The following is a 15,991-nucleotide window of genomic DNA, read 5'->3' on the forward strand; positions in this document are numbered from 1 at the left end:
CTATCTTTATTAGAGAAGGAATTTAGATGAATGTGGTACGAATAATAGTTTGTTTTGCAATAGTCTTAGTTAAATTGAATGACATCTGCCGTCTTGAGGTAGGCCGGTTGGGGGGTCATATATATTATAAACTACAAAAATTCGATAATGCTATTAATCAAAACAGTCATTTTCATAAATCCAATCATAATCACATATTATGTCTAATCACTGAATCTAACTATCTAAGTCCTAAATAATTAGTTACACCAAAATTAACATAAAAAGGAAAACTAATTATAAAGACCAAAGACTTAATTCATCTTCATGCTGCCTTTATCTTGATTAATATTCCCTGCCGACAGTGGATTACTTAACTAATAAGCATGATTTGTGACTTAGTTAACATTATTAGATTCTAACAATGATTTTACCATAGTGTTTAGGTACGTTTTTTTCGGATCAATTTCATCATTATGTTTGAATAATGTTATATTTTCATATTATTGGTTTAAGCTCTTCAAATGATTTGTGTCCCCCCAATAATGTTAATTTCATTTCTTCAACCAACTAAACATAGTTATAGATGGCTTTCAAGTTTCATTGTATCAATCCTGTTGCACGTGTACAAAACTGTTAGTGGTACCTCTTTAAGTTGATTTTTCTTGGATTTTGAAGAAGCAATCAATTACAAGTACTACTAATATATTTGCTATGATCTTAATTTTAGAATAATAAGCTATGTGCCATGTATTTTATTTAAGGGGTGAAAGTGTACTATTGTGCAAATGTTCTATTTTCCTAAAACTATCTTTCAATATGTTATAACGGATGTAAGAAAGATTAACAATGAGCATTAAAGAGCACACACAGATTATGTACCGTGGTTTACTTGTAATATACTCCATATTAATATGTTCACATATAGGAAAGATAAAGTTTTTAATAATATTCTTTCTAGTATATACAGAGTAAACAAATTTAGGTCAGGTTAATGACAAAGAAAATTAATTTAATTTGAGCATTATCAAGATAGAGATCCAATTATTGCTTAACAAATTTAAGACATATTAAAACACAATACATACAAGAAAATTTCTGTTATTATGAATATTATCATTGTTTACTACTCAATGAAACTAAGTTAGCATAAGATGGACAATGACATTTTCATCACTTTTATTGAAAGAAAACAAACCAAAGAGTTTACTCGTATAAGAGTTATACCTATGACTACTAACATCATTTAAGTCTTCTAGTCAAGCAAGACAAGACTAAACTAAGAAAGACGCAAGCCAAATTTGACCAAACCAGAGTAATTCAAATTCGACTAGATCTATTCATTAGTCTGTGAAAAACTCTTAATGTACCAAATAATTTCACTTTATTTCACATGTAGAGAACATACTCTACTTAAGTATGGAGTATATTATACTTGTAATTGACAAAATAAATGTTAAAAACCTTTCTACTAAGACCACTCTCAATGGTGAGCAAAAAAAATGCTCACCCACTCTCTCTCTACCCACTTTCTCTCTCAACAAATTATTTTTGCTCATGGCCAATTTTTTTTCACATTTCCTCTCCCAATGGTGAGCAAAAAAAATGCCCACCCACCACTCTCTCTCTCTTACTTTTTCAATACCCCACCATTACTTTCTCTCTCCTACACAACACTTCTTTATTTATTTATTTCATTTATATTTTAACAATGTTACTCCAAATTTAACATTTTTATTTATTTTTTTATTTTTGTCTTTTTATCGTTAAAATTTGTCGTAAAATTAAGTACGGTATATAAAAAAATTGTAAAAAAAAGCTCAAAATTTGTTAAATGTTTTTATTTATTATAAAAGCAGTACAATACTAGAAACCAATTACATTTGCAACGTCATGCGTAATTAAACTTAACAACAACTAAAAAATAACTCGACTGCGTAAGGAAAAGTAGCTATGTCATAGTACTTGGCTTTATTTAAGTCGTCTAATTTCTCCCTAATTACGTGGCCCGTATCGTTGCCAAATATGTTCGACTAAATCACGTTTCAGAGATAGATGAATTTCTCTGTCACGGAGGGTAGCTTTTCGCTGTAGAAATGCATTGAAGTCAAAGTTGGTAGGTCGGCCTACGTTGAATTCAAACGGTGGCGTTGTAGATGTTGATGCTGGTGTTGATTCTTGTTGCTCTTCTTCGTAGAAGGCTCTCAGAACTTCGGCTCGAGTGTAGTTGTGGCGCTCATCTTCAACTACAAATTTAGTAATGTATGGAGAAAATATCAACAACTTTCTTCAATTACATAATGCAATTAAACAACATGGTTTTCAATATTTTTTTTTCAAAAAAAACACACATATAATAATTTTAATACATAACTAAATTTATATATTAGAAAAAAAAGCAAATATATCAAATAAATGCAACACTTTTTTTACTACAAATTTAGTAATGTATGGAGAAAATATCAACAACTTTCTTCAATTGGGTTTTTCAATTAAGTAAACATGGCATATAATATTTTTTTTTTCAAAAAAACACACATATACTAATTTTAATACATAACTTAATATTAGAAAAAAAAAAAAGTAACCAATAAATGCAACACTTTTTTTACTACAAATTTAGTAATGTATGGAGAACATATCAACAACTTTCTTCAATTACATAATGCAATTAAACAACATGGCATACAATATTTTTTTTTTCAAAAAATCACATATATACTAATTTTATTACATAACTGAATTTAAATAATAAGAAAAATAAAAAAAAAATTACCTCAATATGGGTGTATTGCAACAAAAATGCTCTTCAACAAATTTAAAATGCTTAAGAAAATAAAAAAGTGGAGGATTTTAAGTGATTTCCAAAATATATCAAAATATATCAAAATGCATGTCTATTTTTAGAGAATTTAATTTTATGACCGTTGGTAATTTTTTTTTTTTTTTTTACCAAAAATATTTTTCAGAAAATGCATTACAAACAATATTACCGTTGTAAAACGGCTAATTTTTTCATTGGCCAAGCTCCTGCAGTACGCCACGTGTCGCGCGCCTATTGGCTGGCTTACTGACGCGAACAGTAGCCGGTTTTATTTATTTATTTTTTTTTACGTCAAAACGGCGCGTTTTGGCCAGCACCATTAAGGCTGCTAGCCCAAAACGCGTCGTTTTGATGGTCTGGCAGCCAAATTTTTTTAAGCTTATTTGCAACATGTGGGCCCCACTTCCAGCACTGTTCATCAATTAAAATGCCCATACTTTGGGCATTTTCATTTATGCCCATGGGCTTTTTCTTGCATTTTTGGATTTGCTCACTATTGTGGGTGATGAGCATATTTTTTGCTCACAAAATATGCCCATGAGTAAATATTTTGTTCATGGTTGTGAGTGCTCTAAAAGAAGACACAATCATAAATAAACTACATTTCACTTTAACAAACAAAAGGTACATAAAAATGATGATACACTATTCGACATTCATGTGCATTCTAGCCTCATCAGTGTAATTATTCAATAGCCTTGTACTATAAGCGAACCCTAGGAAGACCATGTCAATCTTTATACTATGATCAACAAATTTCCAAATATGGCTCAAACATATAGAGTATGATACAAATAACCTTTTGCATTGATTGCTTTGGTGTTCAAAAATAGCACATTAATTTAATTAATTATTTTATGTTCTTAGGCGGCAGAAATGGAAATAATATTAATAACAATAATAGTAATGATTATGATAATAACCCCTCCTTTCATGAAAGTTCAATTCGACCACTTAAAATTTACGCGGTTTTTCTCGCACATTTTTTTTACTATTAAGTATTAATTAATACTTTAATTATGTATAAGTGGAAATTATAAAAATCTGGTATTTAATAGATGGGTAATGCTATACATAGCCCTTAGGGCTATATATAAGCATTGAATTTACTCTTGGTAAATGTATAAAGTTAGGAATTCATGACAAAAACATGCGCAAATCGGTGTTTTTGCGCGTGTTTTTATCATGATTTTCTAAATTTAAACAATTTTCAAGAGTAGATTAAATGTTATACTAAGACGAATCTAATAATATTCCCACACACTTCATTTACTTTATTTATTTATTTTTTCGTATAAATCATAAACTATAAATAAAGTTATTTTATTTTTACTACATAAATAGTAAGTAAGTCAAACTTTCAGAATCAAATATAGTAATATTGTATTGTTTCAAAAAATATAGTAATATTGTAATAATATAACACAGTAATACTAATAATGATAATTTTATGGATATTTAAAGGTTTTCACTAGCAATGACCCTACACCTACCAATAGAGACATTGACAGGGCATCGATTTTTTTTTTTATTATTTTATTTTATTATTTATTTTTTTATCTCCCATCCTTTTTGATTTTATGGTAATTTGGTTGGATTTGTGTACTAATATTAATCATTGCTTTATTGAATCAAAATAAGGAGAATCCAATTATTCCATAACTTATAAAGCGCAATTAAATTAACGTCGTCCCCCACCCACAAATCCTTTAAAAAAAAAACCCAAAAACTTGTAGTTGCACGCGTGAATGTCTTTTCAACGGATCATACCCTAGATTTTCGTCGTAATGTTTACCTCAAGTGAAGTAGTGATAGTTTCGCTTTTGTCCAAAGTTCATCTCAATTTTAGGTAATTCCTTGAGCTAGTATTTTTTTTTTACAAAAAAAAGGATATCATCGGTGTAATCACGTATCAAAATGAATAATTGATATTTCAGCTCTAATAAGTTTAGTTCAGTTCAATTAAATTCTTATCTTAATCTCCTCTCGTAAAATATTTAATTCAGTTTAGTTCATTTCAGCTCCAATAAGTTAAGTTAAGTTAAGTTCAGTTCAGCTCAGTTCAACTCATTTTAGTCAATCAGAACAGACCATAACTCATTATTATAGATATATAAACCAATCAAGGAAAAGTGAAAATTCGAGCTATGCATGCGAGTGTTTTTTTGCCTTTAGAGAGGAATATATGAATTCTTATTATATATCCGGCCGATGCAAGGTATTACCTGAGCAGAAGATAAATTTATGTGCATATTATACATACCCTAGTGGTCGAGTGTATATAATAATTTTCAGAAAGAGATAGCGAGTAAGAGATTTATCAAATATTATTGAGTCTAAGAGTGGAATAGTTATTAATAGTGCAAATATATTGTCATAAAAGAAATAAAATAAAAGTGAATAAAATTTGAATAAAAAAAAAATGAAAGTAGAAAGTATATGCTACCCCCGTTACATATTATTTGCAATGATTTGACATAAAAATAGAGAGAAAAAATGTCTAATCATTGCACATAAAATGCAACGGAGGTAGTAGAATTTAAGAAAATGGAGGATTCGTACTAAAATAAAACAAAAGTTGGAACCTCTACTAAAGATAAAGAAGAGAAAGGGTTACTACCAAGTACCAACATACAAGTCTAAAGTTACTTATCATATCACTAATTAATTAGTTTTACAATAGGACTTCATTGATGAATTTTATACATGATTAGATTAGACACTCATCTATTGTAGACTTTCATACCAAGTCAAGATTTTTGGGATTTCATAAGTCACATCTATAGAGGCTCCATGAATTGAGATACATATCTACAAGGAATTTGTGCATTTGAAGGGAGTAGGAAATCCAACAGTGTTGACCAACAACGATATATTCATGAAGGGGTCACTTAATCTCATGCTGAAAGTTGGTCTTGCTAATAATGTTGTGACATTTTAGTATTAATAACGATAGGATATACTCCCTCCGTCCCTATTTGATAGTCACTTGTGGACAATTTTTACGAGAATTAATAAACATGAATAAGAAGTAGCAAAAGTACATTGAAAAAGTAAATTTACATTGGGTATGTAAAAAAAAAATAGAAAGAGAAAGTAAATAAAGTACATCGGAAAGCAAAATTTATATGGTAAAGTTAAAATTGCACGAATATTTTTGCAAATTGGAGAGAATTTTGGTAAAAAAATTAATGTTAATGATACTTGAAAAAACCAAATGTGACTAACATATTGAGGCCTGAAAAATTATATAGGTGACTATCAAGTATCAAATAGGGACGAAGGGAGTACAAATCAATCCCACCTTCAACTTTAACCATAAATTTAATAGTTGAGAAAATCCTATATCATTGTCTCAAAAGCTAACATAAGAAGAAAGTCACGGAATTTAATCTCATTCACCTTTGCTATCAAGTAAAAGATTTCACGATAGATATGGCATGTGCTATATCCACATTTCAATCCCAAATGACTCTCATATAAGGGTATATGATTTAGTATATAAAACGATCCAGAGAATGTTTAGAATAATTAACATCTTCACATTATTGTGGATAATGAAAATTAAAGGAATTTGTATGCGATCAGACTTTCTTTCTATGTGGGCTACATCTTAGGCCCATATTGAGTTATTTAAGGGTCTGTTCTCTTACGTTGAAGTTCAGTTCAGCTCAGTTCAGTTCAGTTCAGCTCTGCTCAGTTCAACTCCTAATTTCCTTCTCTTATAAAATATTCAGTTCAGTTCAGCTCAGCTCAATTCAGTTCAGTTCAGTTCAGCTGAGTTCAGTTCAGTTCAGCTGAGTTCAGTCAATGAGAACAGGCCCTAAGAAAGTTCTTTACTTGATAAAAAGACCGCCCAAAATTTAATTGTTCGGACAATATAAGGAAAATAATAAAGACCTATAGAGTAAAAATAAAGTAACCAAAATATTATAATTTACGATGAAAAGTTGAAATATAGCATAAAAAATAAAAATAAAAACTTATTGATGCATGAAAAGATACTCCGTATGTATCAAGGTTATAGACCTACAACAATAATAAAAACTCTAGAAAATTCAAAGTAGGATAGCATTATAATTCGACATCATCTAAACTTTTACTGTTCTACATAATAAGCCTCTTCGTTTCTTCATTAAGGTCATTATAATGCTACTTCGTCCTAGCTACTTCTAGGATGGATTGGTTTTTTTAAAAAAAAATAATAAAAAAATAAAAAAAAATTGAAAACATCCAGGTAGTAAGAGCATAGGCAATCATGTCCCAGTCCTCATAAAAACTCTCCCATCAAGCAAGATCCTCTAAATTCACAAAAAATTGAATCGATGATGAGGATTTTAGGGCTCATTGTAGATTTGTGGGTGCTCTAATGGAATTAAAATTATGTCGCAAAATAATGGTTATAAATTTCTATTTTGATCATTTTTAAATTAAGGTAATTACTAGTATTTCCTTCATAATATTAAACATGTGTTGCACATTATTATATTTATTGCCTTACTATACACTTTTGATTTCATTCAATATTCCATCTTTTCTCTATTATTTTCCAATCATCATTTCTTTGATTTTAATAAAAAGTGAAGTGTAATCATAAATTTAAAAACAGGTGAAGTGGTATTTAAGCTAATCTATAAATCAAAATAAAAATGCAATGGCAATTGTAACATTCAAGTTGTTGTTTATAAGTTGAACAATGTTTTGTCTATCAAATAATCATCTATGAAATAGGGGATGAATGCCTGATAATAAAATAGATGTGATTGATTTTATTTTATTTTTTCTTTTTTTGACGGGTAGATTTGATTTGATTTTTTTTTTTTTTTTTTACGGGTAGATTTAATTGATTTTTGAAAGTGATTCAATCAACCGAACTTGACTTGAAAACTCAAGACAATGCTTATAGTAATGTACAATCACTAATTCAATACACAAATTTGTTCCCTCGTATAAAAATTTGAATATATGTTAATTATATTTCACACACTGTATCAATGTATCATGTCGTATTCCAAGCTCTTTTCCAATGGACTCATATTATAACTTTGACGAAACTTAATTATGTTACTCGTAGAATGTTAGATCGGTTAATAACAACACCCTTATCTAATGGACTCACCTCCAGTACCCTAAATAAAAGTAAGATTAAAATATGAGAGGTGGAGTAAACTTACGCGTAAAAGGCAAGGCTTGCGAAAGAGAAAAAGTTTATGACGTTAAAAGTTTAATATAATTAAGAAAATGAAATTAAAAATTAAAAAAAAATAAATAAATAAAAAATAGATGACCTCATTTAACCAAAATCAGTACCCTCTTAGCCTGCAGGTAGGGAATGGGCATGCATAAGATCAAATGTGCAACGACAAAGTTTAAAACAAAATCATATCAATTTTTAATTTTATTATTTGACAGATCATTTCAGGATGAGAGATAATACAGTACTTTTCTATTCATAATATGCACTCTGAATACTACTGTAACAAGCATTATTTAGTGTCAGCCCTAATTTGGAAATTTCCATTTCTTTATTCAACTTTCTTTGGAGTAGTTTATACTTCAAGGCCACACCATAGTCAACTTTGTTATGGGTTTGTATCATCACTTTTATTAAACTTATTTTGTCTAAACTTAGGGCATGTTCTCTTACGTTGAAATAAAGTTCAGTTCAGTTCAGTTTAGTTCAGTTTCTAATTTCCTTCTCTTATAAAATATTCATTTCAGTTCAGCTCAATTCAGTTTAGTTCAGTTCAGTTCAGTTCAGCTCAGCTCAGCTCAGTTTAGTTTAGTTTAGTTTAGTTCAGTTCAGTTCAGTTCTGTTCAGCTGAGTTCAGTAAATGAGAACAGGCCCTTAATACGAATTACATGTAAGATCAGATAAGTTATAATCATTGTACAATTAGCTCAATTTACACTTATAATAATTTTCAATAAGTTACGATAAGTCAAATTTAGACTACCATACAATAACCGTAGCCAACTAATATGAGACCTCAATACAACCCAACAAAACGAAATTATTAGTCTCTCATTTGTCTGTTTTCAATTTTCACCCTGAAATAATTTTGATAATTGATAATATTCCGTAAAATGAAATTCTTAAAAATAAAAATAAAATAATAAAAAAAAAAAGTATGAAGTATTTCTTAGGGAGGGAAACAATTAAATTAAGAGGTGCTAGAAATAAGCTGTAAAATGATGGACATGAAAAAAAAAATAGTAAAAAAAAATAAAAATAAAGATTGAATGATGGAATATTTCTTAGTCTTAATTAATTATGAAGAAGAGAAAACAGAGGTGTTGTTGGTTAAGGAAATGTCAGACACACGTGCACACATACATACGTTACATAATACATAAAACATACACTCTTCTTCTTCTCTAATTTTCTCTCTCCTCCTCATTTGCGCAGAGTAGCAGCTACTGCAGCTGTTTTGATAATTACGTCCCTAATCTTATTTACCCTTCTCTTCTCTTCTTCAATGTGGTCCTCTTTTTTTTTTCTTTTTTTTTTTTTTTTTTTTTCTTCTACTTTACGGTTTCCTCTAGTTATTTTGTGTATCCTTTCTTTCTTTTCTTTTACCAATAATCCAACTTTACTTTGCGTGATTCTTTTCTTCTTACTTTTCTACTTTCTTTTTTTACTTCTTACCGCATCAACTATTCAATTGAGTGATTTTTGAATTACCTGTTTATTTATTTATTTATTATTTTTTTTTCACCCGTTGGACTAATCCGGATTTGAGGATTAGTTTTGGATGGTTAGGTTCCAGTCTCTCTCAATTGTTGTTGCGGGGATCGAATACGAGTCCTCCCTATGAAGTGTAATCCCTATTACCACTACACCAACAATCAATTGGTTGAATCATATGTTATAAAATAAAAGTAGATTAGAGAAAATCATCCATGTTTGTTAAATTAATTGAATCACCTAACGTTACACTCAATTTTGAATCAAATATGACTATCATGTTGCAATGAAAATCTTAAATTGAATTTGGCCAAAATTGGACTCAAGTTTGATTTGAAAAAACCCTTACTTGAGCAATGTGACTCGAAATTTATACTTGAAGAAAATAACATCAATGATGATACTACACATCCGTCCTTCAAGTAGGCTATAAAAATATTATTCTCTATAATCAAAGTAGGTCCGATAAGCCTAGCTAATTAACATTTTACTAAATTTAATTTCTTTTTGTCAAATTAGTTAATTTCTACCTAACTAATAAATTTACTTTAAGTGAATACTATGTAAATAATAAGATGATGACAATAAAGCCATAGAGAATGGAGAAGAATTACCTTAAATTGAAAGCTTAATTAAAGAATCTAAAAATTGTTGAATTGTTGGTACACAATTGTGTGGATCAGACTCTATTGCAATTAAGTTCATGTGTCACGAGTCTAATTAGAAATTGTTACCTTTCTTTTTTGTAGAGTAAAAACAACGACCCTAATCGCTTATCAACCCTTGCGGATTTTTTGGTCCAGTATTTATGAGTTAAACACTTTGAGAGTGAGAGGAGAAGGGTAAGAGATCCCTACCCTCAAATTATTGACCAAACTTAGGGCATTTTCTAATAGACTGAAATCAGCTGAACTGAACTGAATATTTTATAAAAGAAGCAAATTAAGAGCTGAACTAAACTAAAAATAAACGTATGAGAACATGCCCTTACTTGTATGATCATATTTTATAAGCTTTATTCAGAATATGCCACCACTAACTTAGGGCCTGTTCTCATTGACTGAACTCAGCCGAACTGAACTTAACTGATCTGAATATTTTATAAGAGAAGAAAATTAAGAGCTGAACTGAACTGAAAATAAACGTATGAGAACAGGCCCTTAATTATTACATAGTCACATGTCACATTTTCATTATAGGCCTTTTTCTCTTCACTGAAAAAAAATAAAAAATAAAAAAATTAGTACAATAGAATTAGTTAAATAAGTTCACTACAATTCAGCAAAAGTAATCAATTCAATAAAAATAATTTAGTTAAATACAAGTAAGGTGAAGAAAATAAGGCCCTAAAATCAAATTTAATTATATTAATGTTTACTCCTTTTGATTCAAAATAAACATTTCAACCTTTTGTATGATTTAAATCATTTTGATTAAAGTTTGCACATTATATATAAGATTAAAACTAATTATATGTGTGCATGTATTAATTATTTTATACTATTTTTTTTTTTTTACATTTATACTTATTAATGATGAAACATATTTATATTATAAGTTTTATGTTAGCAAATATGTCAATCAAATTGAGACACTTATTTTAATACTAATAGAGTAAATATTATTATCTTTTTCTCGTCTTTACTTGATAACCTATCACTGCTATTCCCGGTCCTCTTTTAGCAAAATTGCCAAGAAATAACCAGTCATAAAAAGGTTAAACTAAAATTTTGATAATAGCACTTCACTTCATAATAAAATAATATATTGGTCCATTGTAATAATATTATAGCACTCATGCATATTCCATAATGCAATAGCAAATAGGAACTATACAAAACAGTTAAATGTCTTGATTGTAGTCATCAAAAGCATTGGTGACAAATCGTTTTGCAAGGGCAAAAACAAAACTTTATTACTTTCTTCTAGTTTACTCCTCTTCTTTGGACCTTTAATTCCAACCAAAAAGGGGTGAAAATTGCTAAATTCAAGATATGATTAGACTTGTATCAACTGTTCTTCTCAGACTCAAGGCAACTCATTTCCTCTTCACGTCAGTTCAATCTACACATTTGGTCTTGTCTTACTGGCATCATGTAAACAACATAGAAGTAGTAATAATTTAGACAATTAAAGATAATTTTATTAATTAAATATAAATACATTGACTACTCAAAATCATAAAAATTATTTAAATATAAATATAAATACTTTTGTCTAACAATAAATCTAAATCTAAATCTATACCAATACCAATACCTATTTATATTTTATATATTATTGTTATATTACACATATATTGTACATATAGTGTACATACGGTGATCCATATAAGTTTGTTTATCATAATTTAGAATATCGAAGTCGCATATTATTTTGTCATATTTAATTAATTTAATTTAAAATTTTTGACTGTTTATTATGTTAATTTTTAAATGACTTTATATGTGGTGTTTGCTGTTAGGAAATTAGGGTGTAATTGTACTTGATTAACGCGGAACAAGTCAATGAAATTAAGAACGAGATAAACAATAAAGAAGATAAACAAAGAACACAAGGATTTACGTGGTTCGGTCAAAATAGACCTACATCCACGGGTGGGGGATTCGAGAGCTTCTCCACTATAATGGAGAAAGAAACAAGAGAATAATACAAGGAGTCTTAAATATAATGGCTCGAAAGGTATGATCTAATTGATCAACTAAAGGGCCCTTTTATAACACAAGGAAACCCTAATAAAACCCTAAGATTGTTCCCCAAGTATACTCAAATAGCCGTCATAGAAAAGATATAATTTTAGGAAATATTCCATAAATTATCCTAGAATAACCTAACTACCGAGCTATAGCTCGGCAGCTAACTCATGCCTACCGCAAGTCCTCATAGGGCCGAGCTATAGCTCACTCGCATAGAGCTATAGCTCGCAGCCTCGTTGCAAATTTCTAGCTTCGTCGGGGTTTTGTAAAACGGTCATAACTTTCTCGTTTCTTATCGGAATTGGGCATATGACCTATATTTGGAAAGCTCTTGAACCAGGCTATCACCTCCAACTTGAATCACCTCAAAATCAGTTGTAGTTTGAGAGATATAAGCGTTCAAAGTCAGCCCTATTAGATTTCGAGTCACAATTTAACATTTGCGTTAATGAAACAAACTAATATCTAACTTTATCAAATATCTTTATTAATTAATTACATCATTCATATTTATGTTGGTTAGGCATACCTTACATTTATCATTTTTTACTAATGCTTTTTTTTAATATTAATATTTACAAAATTATTATTTTATAAATATATTGTGACAAATTAATGAGACAGAGGTGGTGGAGTAGTGATATTACTCTCCATTATACTCAGAACCCCTAAGAAATAATGATCAACTTAATTTATAAAACTCAAGGAAGATTCAAAAAGTTATCATTAATACATATTAATCTCATTTTAATTTACTTCATATTTTTGGATTGATGTTCAATATCCTATGTTTAAACTCTATTTTCTTAATTATATATGACAAGAAGCAAAAAATAATACGTAAACAAGTGTTATGAGTCGAATTCTTAAGCACAAAGGTAGGACGAAGTTCGCAAGCTGCTTATATAAATACTCCATAATATTTAAAAAAAATAAAATAATTAATTCAGCTTATTAATGTATAAATCATCATAGTTTTAATAAAATAAATTCAAATTATTCAAATATCCCAGCATAATGTTTTCCTAAAGAAAAGAAGTTTTATTTTTTTTTCTTGAAAAATTGTTTGGATATAAGACAAATTAATTTTGATAAACAAAAATAAGACAAATTTGATCATATGGAACTAATGCTCTACTTACCCCTCCCTCACGGTAAATGCAATTAATCCCCACATTAACCGGTAAATGCCGGTAAAAAGTAAAGTACAACTCCTAATACGGACTACAAATCACTCATAATACTTTTTTAAAAAATTATTTAAAATATGGTTTATTGACTCTTTTGAGCAAGTAACTTTTCTTAGATATAATCAGACAAACCTTCTAAAAATCTATTCCAGGAAAATAAAAAAGCCCACTACTCACTCTTAAACTAAGATTTTTTTTTTTATTTTTTTATTTCTTCAATTATTTTAATAATTTATTCAAGATTTAAACAAATTCACTCCTTTTTATTAAGATAAAATCCCTCATTTCCTTTCCATCTCTCTCACTCTAACCCTCCTCCTTCTCTCTCCTCTCCCCCTCCCCCCAACAAAAAAAAAAAAACTCAAACTTTTAATCACTCAAAACAATTTTTAGTTCAGAAATTAACAAATTCTAATTTCTGAAACCAAAAAAGAAAAACCAATGATGGAATTCGAGGAAGAGCATGAAGAGGAAGAGGAGGAGGAAGAAGAAGAATCAGAAATGGCGATAACTCCAACTTTCAAGAAACAACACCACCCAACAGCCGCTGTTAGATACAGAGAATGCTTGAAAAATCACGCAATTGGAATCGGCGGTAACGCCGTAGACGGCTGCGGTGAGTTTCTCCCTGCCGGCGCTGAAGGCAGCATCGATGCGTTCCGGTGCGCAGCGTGTAGCTGCCACCGGAACTTCCATCGTAAGGAATACAACAACTCAATCGTACCACCGCAGCTTGCGATGTACGCTCCTCGGCCTCATCATCATCAGCATCCTCATCAGGTATACCAAATTTATCCTTATAGTCGTAACAATACAGGTGGGTATCTCCACGTGTCGGGAGGGCAACGCCCGTTGGCGTTGCCGTCTCCGACATCGGGTGGTCCCCACAATAACCACCACCAGGAGGAGAGTGGTGGTGGTGGAGATCAAGGGATGGGTGGTGGTGGTGGTGGGAATGGGAATGTAACGACACGTGTCGGTGGAGGGGGTACAATGATGGATATAAGTGGAGGTAGTACGATGTTGTCGGGAGGAAGTAATACTACTAGTTCGGGGAAGAAGAGGTTTAGGACTAAGTTTACACCTGAACAAAAGGATAAGATGTTGGATTTAGCTGAGCGACTTGGTTGGAGGATTCAAAAGCAAGATGAAGAATTAGTGCATCAATTTTGCAATGAAACTGGTATTAAACGTCATGTTCTTAAGGTTTGGATGCATAATAACAAACTTACTCTTGGTAAGAAAACCCTAATTACTACTCCCCCTCCTCCTTAAACTTAACAACCCTTATTAGCTTTGCTATCTTCCTTGTTGCTGTTCTTGTTGTTAGATTACTCGAGCGAGGCGAGGCCGGGCTTTGTATGTGCCCGGCCTCGCTTGCTTGCTCTTGTTCTAGTGGTGTATGATTTTATGATCACTCATTTCCTGAAAAAAAAAAAGGGATTGGAGTAGAAATTTAAGTTAATTAGCTGTTCTAGGTTCTAGCTAGTTGGTAATGTAGCTAGGTTTGTATTGTGTAATATTTTGTTGTGTTTTCTTTTAATGAAGTAGTAGTGATCTAATCTTTGTTCTTAAACATTAAGATTCGCAATTTAATTAGTGTATGTGATGGTTGATCATTATCTTGTACTTGAATTCTTCATAAATGTATGTAATTTGCATTAAACATGCTTACATTATTTACGAGTATTATTTTTCTATAATGACGTACTAATAATAATTGTTTGGTACTTATATAACATGGATGATGACCATGTAATTGCAATGTCCTTGTCCAAGTTTTTTTTTTTCCCTTTGAAATCATGTTTGATTCCATAAATATAAATCTCTCTTCTTTCTATTCAACAATAGGTAGTGACTATATATAGTAGTACTACTATAACAAAGGTTTTTATTGCCTCTATTTGTTAGTTCTTTCCATGGGTGTGTGGTGTTGTAGTGTACGTTCTCTCAGTTATTACAATGGTACTCTTTTGCTGAATCCTTGGTTTTGGTTTCATAATTGAGCATTTTGCATTTACTATTAGTCAAGTACTGGGGGAGGGGGGCTGGTTGTTTCATAATCCCGAGGATCCGCAATGTTTTGCTGATCTTAACTACCACAAGTCTCTAAAGTATCCGTTGAAATGTTGGTGTACGACTGTAAGACTGCACCATAGTGTTACAAGTGTCAAAATAATTAGTTACCAATTCAAACACATTTAGAAACATTGAAAAATGAGATTCGATTGTTTTATTGATCTTCGAGATCAACCAGGATTTACTCTCTCATTAAGTTTCGGTTGAATCATTTGAATTACCACCACAAGAATGCACCCATTGTTACAAGTGTGTGAATAATTAGTCCCGTCGTCCCTCCCCTCCCCTCCCCCGACCCGAACACACACACACGCAATGCACCATCAAAAATGTGAAATTGGATTGTTTTGTTGATCATCGAGATCAACTAGGATTTACTCTCTCGTTAAGTTTCCTATGAGTCGTTTGACTTAACACTACAAGAATTAATTAGCACACACCAATATTGTTACAAGTATTGTTGGAATCAGCTACCATATATGCATAAAATGTACCACCCGAAATATGTGATTGAATTGTTTTAAGATCAACTAAG

The 15,991-nt window shown here is 30.5% G+C and overlaps 1 protein-coding gene across 1 annotated transcript; it reads left to right on the top strand.

Moving 5' to 3' along the window:
- The first annotated feature begins 13,428 nt into the window (after positions 1–13,428).
- LOC110723762 (zinc-finger homeodomain protein 1-like) lies at positions 13,429–15,056 on the top strand. Its single transcript, XM_021903132.1, has one exon. It carries the CDS (start codon positions 13,819–13,821, stop codon positions 14,650–14,652), a length of 834 nt encoding a protein of 277 aa, XP_021758824.1. The 5' UTR covers positions 13,429–13,818; the 3' UTR covers positions 14,653–15,056.
- Positions 15,057–15,991: the final 935 nt, after the last annotated feature.

Source organism: Chenopodium quinoa, unplaced genomic scaffold (assembly GCF_001683475.1).
Source record: "Chenopodium quinoa cultivar QQ74 unplaced genomic scaffold, ASM168347v1, whole genome shotgun sequence".
Classification (NCBI taxonomy): Eukaryota; Viridiplantae; Streptophyta; class Magnoliopsida; order Caryophyllales; family Amaranthaceae; genus Chenopodium; species Chenopodium quinoa.